Source organism: Coregonus lavaretus (genome assembly GCF_964263955.1).
Source record: "Coregonus lavaretus genome assembly, chromosome: 21".
NCBI lineage: Eukaryota > Metazoa > Chordata > Actinopteri > Salmoniformes > Salmonidae > Coregonus > Coregonus lavaretus.
The window spans coordinates 23,082,882-23,097,899 of record NC_140008.1 but is presented as its reverse complement, the minus strand read 5'-3'; the positions used below and the strand labels follow the sequence as shown (position 1 = coordinate 23,097,899).

Sequence of the window (15,018 nt, the reverse complement as noted above, 5' to 3'; positions counted from 1 at the left end):
ACTGTGTTTTCTATAGCGGTTGTATATCGTGGAAGACGTATCATATGTTTCATTCACTTTTAGAAAATATGTTTCAAAGGCTTGATGGTTTAAAGAAACAATATTATGGACGGTTGTTTCTAAGAGGTGCATTGTCAGGTCACCTGTTTAAGATTATGTTCGCTAAGGTCATAATTCTATGATATTGTTATCAATCTGATTCAATTTGAAATTCATATGTCAAGTTGTTCGAGTTATAATTCCTATTTCTATGGTCATAACTAAGCCAGTTTTAATTTTGTCATTTGGTCTACTTGCTCTATTATGCGTATTCAGTAAATGTCATCTGAGTTCACCCTTTAAATGATGCAGCCCTGAAAGACTTTTGGATTCCTAGCTCTGGGGGGTGAAATAAAGATGCTCCTCCAGATGATGCCTCCAAGTTGAAAAGCTATTATAAGATTACGTAGAAAAGATGGGAACTTCACGGCCATTTCACAACCCATCTGTCAACCAAGCCTATGGGAATTATTTTCTATCACCAACATCACAACAAGGAACATACTCATTTCGACATGAAAAGGATACCGAAGATATATGCGCTACTCCAGATGTTTCCTGCTGGAGATACATTACTCAGGATCCAGCTGATGTTACACACATTTATTCTGGTGTGTTGCTGTGGCTGGCAGGCAGGCAGGGGGGCTGTGTCAGAGGAGGACTGGAGCAGAGCATGGGTGAGGTATGGGGCAGCTACAGATGAAGGCTGCAGAGAGAGAGGCTCTGTATTTCTATTTCGAGGATCGTCCATAATTCATCAGGCTCTTTTTCTGGCGGAGCATCAGAGCCCTTCAACTCCCCCTCCCCACTTCCACAGCACACCTCCCCGTGTGCTAAAGAGCTCTTTACCTGGCCCCCATACAGACAAAAATGCTTAGCCTGGGAAACTGCTGAATGCAATGGCCAAGCCCATGATGAGCAGGTTGCCTGTTGTAGAGAGGGGGTCTAGTGGTTCTGGAAATGTATGTATGATCATACCCAGTCTTTGGAGTATAGCACTGTGTACACTCAAAGGGATGTATGACTAGGTATTGAGCTTATCTTGGGGGATAGTTCATCTGTATGTAAATGTGTGTGTTAGAGAGGGGCTGTGACTGGAATGGAGCTGTGATTCCTTGTCTTCTTACCTGTTCCCCAGGGAGCTCCTACCTCAGCACAGTGACCGCACAGCCACAGTCTGCTGCAGCACAGTCTGTAACTAGGAAAGAACATCTAGTCTTTGCTTTCTTCCTGAAAAGAACATGCATTCATTAGCACACACAGAGATTTACTCCAACCCCTCTCTCTCCTCCAATCAAGATACTACTTTATTGTGTTTACCAAAAACTGCTGTGCATCATACCATCTACATTCTCTCTCCTTATTATAAAACATTCCATTAATTCAGCCAAATAGGGGAGGCAGAAGAAGTGAACAAAATATGATTCACATCCTTTGAAGGAAGGCAGCAGAGCAGTTTTGATTGGTGTGTCTTATGAATGTGAAAATACGTAACCAGAGAGGAAATTGAATTATCTGCTTGTTAGACACACTGCTAGCGCCTGTGTGACTGCTGTCACCTTGCTGAAGGCTTTCAGGTCTCTCCACCGCCCCCGCCTCTATCTCTCTGGGCCTGGCTTTCAGTAATAAAATGTGCTCTGGAGAATGACCGCTTTGTGCACTAATGGCCCAGGAGTTAATAATAATAATAAACGTTGCTTTCATCCAGAGGAGCCACCTACCTTCCTGAGTAGAGGGGGAGCATTAGGCCCTAATTGGGTTGTGGGTACGTGCCATGTCAGGGCCTGTTGGGCTCTGTGTTGAACACTGAGGCGCTGCACAGGTTTATGACCTGCCTGGGCTTCAAGACACCACTGTTGTTAATGTAAAACAGTCATACGAAGAGTTCAGATTTTCCAAGTTCATATTATATAAATGAAGAAAATTGTAACCACGAGGTCTACCAAACTGAAGTGTTTGTGCTGTACAGAACAATTTGTTTTATTGGTCTCAAAGTTACGTAAGTGTTCAATATATTCTACTGTTGTTAATGATTTGCTGTTGCTATCACTTCATCAGCAATGTCTGTAGCCTATATCTCACTTAAGACTGACCCCAGTAATGATGGCTGGTGTTATGACAGACTGTGTATTCCCTCTGCTGGCTAGATGTATTCCCTCTGCTGGCTAGATAGGAGTGATCATGTTTGTCATGCACAGTAAATATCACACAGGGATGGCACAGTGTTTGCTTGCAAGTCACAGATAGTTGTGGAACTGACCAAACAGTGCACCCTTACTGTCACACGAAGAGCTTTAGGTAGAAGGGAGATTCTTCGTTAGCTCTTTACATGCCATGCAACCAAGTAGTAAGTAGTGATCTTTCAATCTAATAATCTAGCAAGCATCTGTGTTTTCCCTATTTCTTTGTTGGACATTGATTTGACACCAACATACAGTATTTCACACAATTCTTTGCTTAAAATACAGGATGTTGTTTGTTTTGCTCCATTCTCACGGCAGATTGACCCTATTACTGTTATGGGGTAAACACAAATCTATAGAAAGGTTTTGCTAAGAAAAGTGTGCCTAAATTAAATTAGCACAGACATGGAGGTGAGAGGGTGGTGAGGCAATGCGGTGAGGGCTTGGCATGAGCCCTGGCTGCCTCTAATGTCTTTAAAAGCGTTGGGCTTTCATCCTGAGCTCTTATCCATCAATCATCTGGGTACACTGTATTTTACATGTCGATTAAACCTCCCCAGGCCCCCGTCACCTCCTGTGATGAAATACTGGATTGTCTATTATGATTTAGTTGTTTTTGTCTGTTCCTTTTTTAATATTCAGCTTATTCCATGCTTTCGCAACGCTGTTTCCTTAATTGCAATCAGAAAACGATCAATTATCAAATGTTTATGTTCATAACATTTCTCTGTTGATGAAATGTGGCAAACATTTATGAAAATGTGTCAATGTTCCCTTTCAGATTTTGGACTGTTTAACTTTAACTGGATAGACATATTTAGAGGGATTAACCCACAGACTAACCCTCCTGTTCAATTCCCACAGCCATCATTCAGAATAACAGGATGACTCAGGCTACTAATGTTTTAATTCATTTTACTAACTCTTCATTTCAAGCTTTATCTTCTCTCGGCAGTGGCGTGTATTCATAGATGCCAAGGGAAGCCAGGCCTCCGAATTTTTATAACCAAGAAAACAACATCAATAATTTATCTTTCATCTCTGTGTTTCATCATTTTCCTTCAATTCGAAAGAGGCTGAATGTATCTCAACTGAGAAGGTATCAGAGCGAGCAAACAGCGTCCCTCTGTCTCTGTATGTCTAGCCCATCTATCTGATGCTGTCTGGTCAAAAAGAGTATGATATTGTTGCCGCCTGTAGCATTCAATGCAAGGAAAGCCAGCGAGCATTTGGGCTCCCTTGATAATTCTTTAAATAAAATAATAGCCAATCAGCGTTGAACTAAACTGAGTGAGCTCAACTGTGAGTGGTCCTGGCTCAGCAAAAAAGGTGTCAAGGGAAGCCAGCTTGGATTGGGTTTCACATCAATCACATCACAACAATAGTCATATGTCATTGACAGAACTTGAATTGTTGCATCTTGATGCGTTATCCTCCTGTGGCTAGCTAGCTAAAATTGTCAATATCCCTATATTAGTCATGGATAGAGATCGGGATTTGGACTTGTGGTTTTACTTAATTCTCGGTGCTGGACAATGATTATAATGACGATTCAAATCCAACCGTAAATTCATACATTGTGCCCCTGGCCTGAGAGGATGGAAGTGCAACATGTAGCTAGATGTAGTAGGCTAATGTTAACTAGCTGGCTCATCATTGCCCATGAAAGGAAGTTAGGCAACCGAGCAAGCAGTTAAGCCATGACAACAAAAACTAAAAGCGTGTAGCCTACTGTATGATAGAGTCATAGGCAGTTTAGGAGAAATGAAAGAGATGAGGATGGCATTGGCGTGTCTCTACAAGTAGGGTATAAGTCAACATATTTTTTTCTACTCACACACACACACAGAGAAATCACTAACATGGACAGCCACATCATTTAGCTTACGTTGATTGGACTAAATTGTTTATGGTATCTTTTAATTGTCACTATTAGACTAAGCATAGGTGATTTGATGATGTTGAAATGGTGCTGGAATAGTGGAGGCAGCTCCTGTTTTCTTTGCGACTTGTGGTAACTCTCCTGTGTTTAGAAGTCCGAAAATGTCGGAAACATTAACTTGATTGGCCATGCTGTAGGTCATGTAACTGTTTGTTACATGCAATATGCTTTGTGGACAGATGTTTTGTGATGAAACAAATGTGTGGTTGAATTTATTCTGCCGCTGTCTTCTTATTGTCTCGGCCTTAGGCCTATATATCATGGTGGTAAGGCATTTGAACTAACAGGTTATAGAGCAAACAACGCAATTATCACAATGCAGGTTGTAATATGGAAATTACTGTCTCTCTGTCCCCTTGATCTGTCAATCAGATATCCCTTTCATACTAAGAAGTTTTCCAGCCAAATTTACCATAGTGGCAACTTTTTTTCCGCCTTTTCTTTTATATCTGAAAGGTATTGCCGGTATCAAAGCAAAAACGTTTATTTCTGCCTAAGGACCTAGTAATCATTTCGGTAAAGTTCTGCCTAAGGCTTAGTATGAAACTTGGCGGGAATGCTGAGGCGGCCTTTGGCACGCACTACGCTCTTACGCCTCATGTCCACCAACTGCATCATACATTTTGCATTCCGGGGGAAGTCATTCACTGTCAATAGAGCAGTCCGCAATGCTACGTTGGGGATGCCGCACAAGGCTTCGGTGCGTTCTGTGTACCGCATGTTTTCAATATTTTCAACTCTTGCGTTGCTTTACTGTGCAAACGAAAGTACACCCACAGACTCCAACTGGCTAGCTATTAGCAAGTTGAAAAGCGAAGCACATGTGCGTCAAGTACGGAAAATGCGTGCTAGACATCTGGCAAAACAAAATGCATATGCATCTGGTGGACATCGGGCATTAAACCCTTGATGGTTGCTAAGCAGCGCCAGTTAACCATCCTCCTGCCAGTTCTAAACTTTGCGAAGCATGTCACTTCTCCCATCTCTTCGCATAGGCCACCACTAAGCATGTACTGTTTTTTTTAATCCACATCTGGCTGGATCCATAAATAATTGCTGTGGGAATAAATATCACTGAATTTGGAAAGTATTGGAATAATGTAGGTTAATGCAATTCCAACAAACTCGCAAATGCATCGAGTCATTGTAATACATTTGAAGCAATAGCCAACCCATGTGTCGTCAACTAGATGATAATTTCAGCACGGCTTTGATTGGGACAGCTCCATCACGCTACTTTGAGACAAGCGTTGGGACTCGTCTTGATAAATCAATTGATGTCAGATTTTTGTTTTCACTGCATCTCCGTTTGGGTGTTGGTTAGGCTACAATTTGGCTGGGAAAATGTTAGCTAAATTGAGGTGATTGCTGCGCATTATCATCTTGTCTAGTTGGCTCATTTATTAGAACATTTTCCATGTACCTAGGCTGACTTGTCTGATAATCAATCAATGTGATTTTGTTTCACTGAATCTCCATCTGTGTAGGCTATTTGGGTAATTGGTTTCTGGCTGGATAAATAAGTGGAGGTGGCATAGCTCATCTATTCGTTTGCCCATCTGTCACTGATCAGAAACATTAAGCATGCAATAATGTAGCCTAAATCAAGTTTAGGACTATTATGTTGCCCGATCGTGTAAAGGCAACTCCAAAAGCCCACGGAGGTTGTGAAATATGAACACCAGACTCGCATGCTTTTGGAAATAGGATCGGTATCATGATGAAGATGCACTCAATTTTAATGCCTGCTCCCCAACGAAGTGGAGAGAGTGTAGAAAAGAGTTGAAACGTGGATGGGCTCTGTTTCAAAATATCACTGTAATCGGGGTAGGTGTCTTGTCGGTTTTAATGAACAAAATAATGAACTATTATTTTCATTAATTTGGATGTAATATACTTAAACTCAAAATATGCCATTCAATTTTTTTGAAGATACATTTTATTAGTCTTATAATATTTATTAGGACCTGCCTAAACAAATTAATAATGGATTTCTTTTTGATGGTGTATATTCAATGGATTTATTAAAATAGATGCCCAACCACATCTGCACACCACTACTACCACTCTTCCCCGGCATGCCCACGGAAGGTATAAAAGGCATATACAGGCAAAAATGTGGTTAAAAATGGGTCTGTTTGTAAGGGGGTCATATAAACATTGCCCAATTATTTTTTACTGGCAAAATACCGTAAATCCAATGTGGAAACAGTAAGAGTATAGAGGTTCCATGGACTCTGGGCTTGTCAGTGTAAATATCAGAGGCTTTATTTGCTCTGTTTATTTGCTATGAGGGTGCAGCCTAGCCTGGCAACTGGCTGTGTCTCTTGTCAGGAGACCTGCCTTCCTACTCTCTCGCCCAGCGACGCACCAGAAGGGTTACAAGAACCCCCTCAGCAACTGCACAGCACAGCACAATGAGCACATAGTTAACTAGTTGGGCAAGATGAGCACAGATGAGGTGCTCTAGTCCTTGTTGTAGCTATTAGGTTATGCACTCCGTTGCTGTTGTAATAATTCCCATCTGTACTATGGCTCATCTGGTTTGTTTTGTGCGGTTTATCTCTCAGCTCGAGATGCAGATGAACGGGAGAAGTGGATCCATGCCTTAGAGGGGACTATTCTCCGTCACACCCTCCAACTGCGGGTAAGTCACTCACTCACTGATATGTTCAGACTAGCTTCACACTAGTGATGCTGGCTGTGCTAGTGCCATGCCCCTGAGTTCAGCTAGAGAGGAGAGAGATATTGATCAACATATTTACATGGGAGTAACTTTGGCTGTTGTGCATCGTTTTTATTTTTATTCAAGGTGTATGTGAGTATGTGTTTTAACCTTCAAAGAAAGACCATAATGTAGTATTTCTTAAATTTACTGTTTTGATTACTTAAGACCACAGGAAATGATAGAGGAACTGTTGAGAACATTGAGCAATAGCAGTTCATGTTTATCCTTTTGGAGCGTATTTGTGGAGGTCTTTTGGATGCCGGAAATTGGGATACAGAATGAATATCATGCCTCTGTCAGCCTCATCCAAACTAGTAGCACTGGTCCTCATCAGAGAGCGGGTTAAGGAGTCATCTGAGAATAGATGGAAATGAGTTCTCGTCTCCTTCGCTCCTTCTGTGCGGTGTGCACTGCCACTGTGCACCTTCCCATTTACACACACACACACACACACACCAAGCCACTCCCCATGCCACTCACAATAACAAAGATGAGAGATCACTTCTTCCTCTCTGACAAGCAGTTTTAACTCTCTATTTGCATTTGAGGTTTGGTCCAACAGAATCAGTCATATGGACACCGAAACACATTGAGACATTATTTTACTGTAATAGAAGAGAAGTTAAACTTTTCTCCACTCCTCAAATTGCGCCCAGAGCAGACTACTAAAACGGGGGTATCAAGGAACATTGAGTACATTTTACATGTACACTAATAATTTGATATTAAATTGATTATGGCAGTAGACCGACTATGGAAATAGTAATGTTAACCCCTTACTCTGTTTATCTTAATCAGCACAAGGTCATAATCAAAGTAAGCATATGCCAATTAAAACACCTGGTTTTCTGCGCAATCTTTAGAGTTACAGTGCATTCGGAAAGTATTCAGACCCCTTGACTTTTTCCACATTGTGTTACGTTACGGCCTTATTTTTATTTTTTTATTGTTCTCTCATCAATCTACACACAATACCCCATAATGACAAAGCAAAAACAGGTTTTTAGAATTTTGGGCAAATTAATAATAAAATAAAAACGGAAATAAGACATTTACATAAGTATTCAGACCCTTTAGTACTTTGTTGAAGCACCTCTGGCAGGGATTACAGCCTCAAGTCTTCTTGGGTATGAGTCTACAAGCTTGGCACACCTGTATTTGGGGAGTTTCTCCCATTCTTCTCTGCACATCCTCTCAAGCTCTGTCAGGTTGGATGGAGAGCGTTGCTGCACAGCTATTTTCAGGTCTTTCCAGAGATGTTCGATAGGATTCAAGTCCGGTCTCTGGCTGGGCCACTCAAGGACATTCAGAGACTTGTCCGAAAGCCACTCCTACGTTGTCTTGGCTGTGTGCTTAGGGTCGTTGTCCTGTTGGAAGGTGAACCTTCGCCCCCAGTCTGAGGTCCTGAGTGCTCTGGAGCAGGTTTTCATCAAGGATCTCTCTGTACTTTGCTACATTCATCTTTCCCTTGATCCTGATTAGTCTCCCAGTCCCTGCCTCTGAAAAACATCCCCACAGCATGATGCTGCCACCACCATGCTTCACCGTAGGGATGGTGCCAGGTTTCCTCCAGACGTCACGCTTGGCATTCAGGCCAAAGAGATCAATCGTGGTTTCATCAGACCAGAGAATCTTGTTTCTCATGGTCTGAGAGTCTTTAGGTGCTTTTTTGGCCACTCTACCATAAAGCCCTGATTGGTGGAGTGCTGTAGAGATGGTTGTCCTTCTGGAAGGTTATCACATCTCCACAGAGGAACTTTGGAGCTCTGTCAGAGTGACCATCGGGTTCTTGGTCACCTCCCTGACCAAGGCCCTTCTCCCCTGATTGCTCAGTTTGGCTGGGCGGCCAGCTCTAGGAAGAGTCTTGGTGGTTCCAAACTTCTTCCATTTAAGAATGATGGAGGCCACTGTGTTCTTGGGGACCTTCAATGCTGCATACATTTTTTGGTACCCTTCCCCAGATCTGTGCCTCAACACAATCCTGTTTCGGAGTTCAACGCACAATTCCTTCGACCTCATGGCTTTGTTTTGGCTTTGACATGCACTGTCAAATGTGGGACCTTATCTAGACAGGTGTGTGCCTTTTACAAATCATGTCCAATAAATTGAATTTACCACAGATGGACTCCAATCAAGTTGTAGAAACATCTCAAGGATGTTCAATGGAAACAGGATGCTCCGGAGCTCAATTTCGAGTCTCATAGCAAAGTGTCTGAATACTTATGTAAATAAAACATTCTGTTTGTTTTTTTATACATTTGCAAACATTTCTAAAAACCTGTTCTCACTTTGTCATTATGGTGTATTGTGTGTAGATTGTATTGTATAAAAATGTATTTAATACATTTTCAAATAAGGCTAACGTAACAAAATGTGGAGAAAGTAAAGGGGTCTGAATACTTTCTGAATGCTCTGTGTTAGGACATGTAAACATTTGCTAGCACGAGCAGCGTGAGCTTCCTTCTTTTGCGCAAGTGAAGTGAGTTCGGGAAAAACGTAACCATTTCTAATATTTATACTTTTTCACATACAAACTGTGTATGTCCGAACTCCGAATCAAATAGGTTTCACAAAAATAACATGGGCACTGTGGTATAACGTTTATTTTGATTGCTGATTTTTCTGCATTTATCAGTTCCATCAGGTAGCCAGATTTCAGATGTGTCCATGTAAACAGGATTATTAGGGAAATCTGTCTTCTTGTAAAGCATGTAAACGTTTAAATCAAACTATTATGTTAATCTGACTATTCACAAGAATCATATTATTGTGTGCATGTAACCGTACTCATTGATTCTGGAAAATGTATGCTCAGTTTGTCGCACGCAGCATTGCGTTACCATGTACCGCTAGCAGCATTTTAGCCAAAGACTGTTATACTAGCTGTCTAGTCATTTATTAATGTGCAATAAGCATAAAACACAATTATGTAAGGAATAGGCAACTCTTTCTCATTCTGAGAAATATGGTAGGCCACTTGATTTCATCATCTGAACAAAGTGGACAGGCTAGCATGCTGTTCAAACAGTTGGAGACAGACATTCAACTGTTCTACCTTGTTAGCTAGCAAATATATCCAAGTTCGGGTAAACTTGAAATATAAAGATTAGCTGGCTACTCACTAGCACTTGGGCTTGTGCTTGAGAAATTGTTTGACCTGTGTTAATTTTCTATAATGCCTACTGCAAGAAGTTAATCATTATTAGTGAATGTGCATTATGCATGGTTCTGGTTAAATCTGTAACAAAAAGGGCTTTTTCATAGACAGACTTGAAAGCCAGATCAGTGATTATTGCAAAAAAAAACGTATAATTTCACAAGCCCTGAATTCATTAGATTATTGCTGACTGTTTTAAATGCTGTGTATTTGACCTTTTAATTGTACAACAAAGCTTATTTGGAGAAAACATTATAAAAGCTTTTTGGGGTTACTACATGATTCCATATGTGTTATTTCATAGTTTTGATGTCTTCTCTATTATTCTATAATGTAGAAAATAGTAAAAATAAAGAAAAACCTTTTGAATGAGCAGGTGTTCTAAAACTTTTGACCGGTAGTGTATATCATTAATTTACGATAAATTTGAAAAAAATGTAGATATAATTTTTCTGCCATATTGCCCAGCCCTAAAGAGTGTCCCTGTGTGGTTAGGTGCACAGGGAGCTTAGTTGGGCTGTTGGCTGGTAATGGACAACATGTTTATCTGTGAAAGCCATATATAGAGTGCTGTCTATTAGTCGCTCTATGAACTGCCAATTTCCAACTCTTAATTTAATCTGTGCCCTTCGATTGGCTCATAAATATATTTTCTCTCACCTCCCTTCATTCTACCCTCCAGTTGTTTATTTACGTTCTGTTCCGCTTTCCTTCTCTAACCCACTCCTCCCCTCTGCCACCCCTCCTTCTGCCTCACTCTCTCCCCTCCCCGCCCTCTGTGGAAAGAAAAAGAACACTGCTTACTGACTGCGTGTATCTGCCTGCTTGCAAACACTATGTCAGCATGCAGTCATAGTGACATCATGTGACCTGGAACAAATCAGAGCCCTGCTTACTCTGTCAGACATGCATCTGCCCGCAGCTTTATCCAATCAGGGCAGCTGTTGTTGCTTGTCACATTGGCTTGTGCTGCCTTTTTTTTTTTGTAAGAAAGTCTGTACTTCCTGTAAGAGAGAGAAGGATCCTGGATTAACTTTGCCTGTGTATGCTGCTGCTCAGCTGATGTAGAACATACATGTACCAGACAAGTTTGGTGTGGTTTCTGCTGGCAGTCTGGAAGAGTGGAGAGCACAAGAACAGCCGTGTGTTTGAGTAGCGGAGGAGAGAGGAGCTTTAGGGTCAGCTTTGGCCTGTGCAGTCTGACGAGGCATGTCCCTCAGAGCTCGGCATCCTGTGAGTACCACACTGGAGGGAAACGGTCGGTTGAAGTGCGATGATGCAGTCCCTAACTGGGTCATGCTGTGTGGAAAGCCAAATGGGAGGGTTTCCCGTGTCTGGTGGGTGTGGGCAGTGGTAGACTAGAATAGGGAGGTATTGTCTGGTTAGAGGAAGCTCTTTTAGCCACAGATTTAGTGAACATGCCGAAGCTGCAGTCTCTAGCCTACATGACCGTCCTCTGGGTTTACAAGCTGCTCTAGTCAAGCAGAAAGATCCCCTCCATCATGGTAATATGAACTTGTGTAGACATAACAGAAATAAAGAGCAAGAGGGACTCTCTTTTTCCGTGGTTTGTTTGTAATGCAAAGGCTTTGTCCCTCTGCGATTATGAGGTCAGTGTCATTGATAGTATTTTATTGAACCTCAAATACATTTTTACATTTTAGTCATTTAGCAGACGCTCTTATCCAGAGCGACTTAGTTAGTGAGTGCATACATTTTCCATACTGGCCCCTGTGGGAATCGAACCCACAACCCTGGCGTTGCAAGGGCCATGCTCTACCAACTGAGCTACAGGAGGCCTACATCAGGGCCCCACTCAACAGTGATTGATATATAAATAGTGTATGGTACAACTTCTCTGTGAAAATTGGGATGGAATGATTTTGATCACTGGGGTGGGGGGGTGTTACTCTATTACTCTATTTTATGTGTCTTTTGGAATCAGGTGTTAAAACAATACAGGTGTGAAAATCAATCCATGATGCCAGCACTATGACTGTAGTCAACATAACCATGAGGATGCATTTCCCCCAAGTGGGTTGATGTTGATTTCAGATTCAGAACCAACATTTGTATTTTTATTTTTATTACAGTGGATTTGATATCTGTCATTCTCTTTTCTGCCTCTTCAGATTTCGTTGATGGAGGAAGAATAAGAGAGAGACCCCAGAGCTAACTGTTTCTTAGAAACAGACATGAAGCTGTGTGGATGTCTGCTTGAACACACACATATAAAAGAAAAACACCCAGGAGAATCCAAATGCCCTTACTGCTGGGACTTTCCCCACTTTAGGTTTTTAGAGAGGAGAAGTACTATTTTTCTGTTTGCCCCCAAGCTCTAAAGAGCACTAATGCCAGCCTCCTCTATCCCACAAATTTAAAGAGGGCTATGCTTTAGTGTAGCAAAGTGCCTGTTTTTATTTATTTTTGCTCAGGCACCTCTTTGGCCAGCAACAGTAAGCAACTTACTTCTATTGATAGCAAACCACCTTTTATCCTAAAGGAAGTTAAGAAAAAAAGGCCTAGATAACTCAAATCAAATTTTATTGGCCACATGCGCCGAATACAACAGGTGTAGACATTACAGTGAAATGCTTACTTACAGCCCTTAACCAACAGTGCATTTATTTTTAATAAAAAAGTAAAATAAAACAACAACAAAAAAGTGTTGAGAAAAAAAGAGCAGAAGTAAAATATAATAACAGTAGGGAGGCTATATATACAGGGGGGTACCCTGTTTCTCAACACTTCAGTTGAGAAACAGGCATAGTCCAAAGGCCTCTGTCGGACCATAGGACGCTCTAGAACCAGAGTAGCACTGAGCAAGTGGTTATGGATATGTTTTAAGAGTTGTAATATTGTAAGGTCAGAATGCTTTGGTTAAGAATGAGTTTCGAGGTGTTTCTGAGGAAGTTGCGGCGTATTTCATTTCTGTATTTTAGCCTCGTTGTGTTCCAGGTATAGAAGGGGCTATTGTTGATTTAGGCCTAATGTCATCAGTCAGGCGTCTGGTCACATCTGTTCAGCAAATACATACTACCACCTAATGGATGTTATGCAATGAAATGATCTGTAAGTCTGTGGATAATGATGGTAGCCTAAGGGCTTGGAAGGTGATTGACCATAGGTCAGACTCGGGATGGGACAAGTCTCCCCAACCTCCTCCTGCACACACACAAACACATATTCCGAGTCATGAAGATAAAGTCTAGTGTTCTCTCTAAAACGTTTACAACTTAATTCCCTTTGCCATGGGTTTCTTGATTCAATTTTGCTGATGCCATAAAATGTGTTCAATTAAGTAGGCAGGCAGGCTGCCAGGCAAAGCTTTTATGTAGCCTTTAAACAATGCTAGTTGAACTATTCATATCACTCCACTTACAGTACAATGCTGGAAGCTTCTCCCAAACTGTTGCTGTTTTTGTGCTGCTACAACCTGCCTTTTCAAAGCCCCACCAGGGAATTTAAACACTTTTTTTTCATCTGCCTACAAACTTTCAGAGTAGAGGCAATGACAGAGTAAAATTCTTAGTCTAAAATAGGTTACCAGATGGTAGCAGAAAACTGTCATACCGTGCTGTAAAGTTAGACTAAGAATGTTCTGCTGTTTTTCCCCCTTCTATTTTAGGAGGCAGAGACAGGATTTGTTCCAAGTGTCCAAGACTTTGATAAGAAACTTGCAGAGGCTGACGCATACCTACAAATTCTAATTAATCAGTTAAAGGTGAGGTTTCTCCACATTTGGGTGACTAAGTATGACAGTGACTTTAATAAAACTGGTGAGTGACTTGTCAATGCATCATCGATTAATGTTTTTTAATTTGGCTCTTGATTTGCATGTATCCTCTTCAGCTCAGATTTAGATTGCATCCCCTCTCTCTTCCAGCTCTTCGACGAGAAAATCAAAGATTGCAAAGAAGAGTCATGTAGAGTGAGTGACATCTGTTTCATCTCTTGTCACCAGAACGATGCCTGATAATGAATGAATCTCAAAGATAATATTTTATAACACTTTATTTTAAGGGTCAGTAATAAACCATTTATAAGGCATTTATAAATTGTGTTCACCATTTATTAATCATTACTCCCACATGAATCAACCATTTACTAATCATTAGTACAATATGTTTTCAGTCCCTAATCTAAAATTAGTGCTATTTATACTTCAAAAATACTTTATAAATGTTTTGAGTGACCAGTGTAATTTCTCACAAAAAGATGGGCATACCATTCATGCAATACCTGGTAAAAGAATATGTATATAAAGTACATGTGTGAATAACTAGCTTACTAAGATTTACAAATGTGGGAGTAATGAGTTAATAAATGGTGAGCAAACAGGTTGTAAATGCCTTAGCTGTGATTCACTTCCTTATTGAGATCATGAGTTTGTTTTTGGTCAGTTTGGAACATTTCAACTCTGTAGCTTATTTAAAATGGTGAGGACAATGACCTACTATGTAGTGGTGAACATAGAACACAACTATAGTTGGAATGGCATCATTGCTCGTCCAGTCTAATGCCATGGCTGTGAAAGAGTTTGAACAAAGCAGGTTTCCGCTTTGGTTTCATTGTGCTAATCTTTCTAAATTTACCTAACTTTCAGTCATGATTTCCAAGTCTAGTCAGGTGTTGAAACAATGTTGGAAGTGAAACAGCCATTTTGTAATTATGTTTCTCTCCTTTTTTAGAAAATTGAAAATTTGAAGGAAACCACATGTGTAAGTAAAACCCCATTTTAAATGTCCTTATTTTCAGAACCACCTCTTGTCTGAGGTTGAGTGCAGTGTTTTATTGTCTGTGCTGTTTCTCTTTTCAGAGTATGGTAGAGTCCATCAAGCACTGTATTGTATTGCTGCAGATTGCCAAGGTAAAAAGGGTTAATTCATTTGACTGTGTTGGTCAGGGGTTGGCAATATTTTTGGCTCGAGGGCCACATCGGGATTTCACATTTTTTTTCTAACTGATT

General features: G+C 40.8%; 1 protein-coding gene across 7 annotated transcripts in view; it reads left to right on the top strand.

Annotated features, from left to right (window-relative positions):
- The window catches only part of LOC311148391 (oxysterol-binding protein-related protein 9-like), a 41,621-nt gene that overhangs the window by 10,858 nt on the left and 15,745 nt on the right, over nucleotides 1–15,018 (top strand). For 2 of the 7 annotated variants that reach the window (XM_084185356.1, XM_084185350.1), the window contains exons 4-8: nucleotides 6,735–6,811; nucleotides 13,678–13,773; nucleotides 13,936–13,980; nucleotides 14,741–14,770; nucleotides 14,869–14,919. In XM_084185356.1, coding sequence (XP_084041482.1) covers nucleotides 6,735–6,811; nucleotides 13,678–13,773; nucleotides 13,936–13,980; nucleotides 14,741–14,770; nucleotides 14,869–14,919 — 299 coding nt within the window. Of the gene's footprint in view, nucleotides 1–2,300; nucleotides 2,387–6,502; nucleotides 6,626–6,734; nucleotides 6,812–8,747; nucleotides 11,283–13,677; nucleotides 13,774–13,935; nucleotides 13,981–14,740; nucleotides 14,771–14,868; nucleotides 14,920–15,018 lie in introns of those variants that run through there. The other 5 variants (XM_084185354.1, XM_084185353.1, XM_084185352.1 and 2 more) reach the window with 4 other exon arrangements.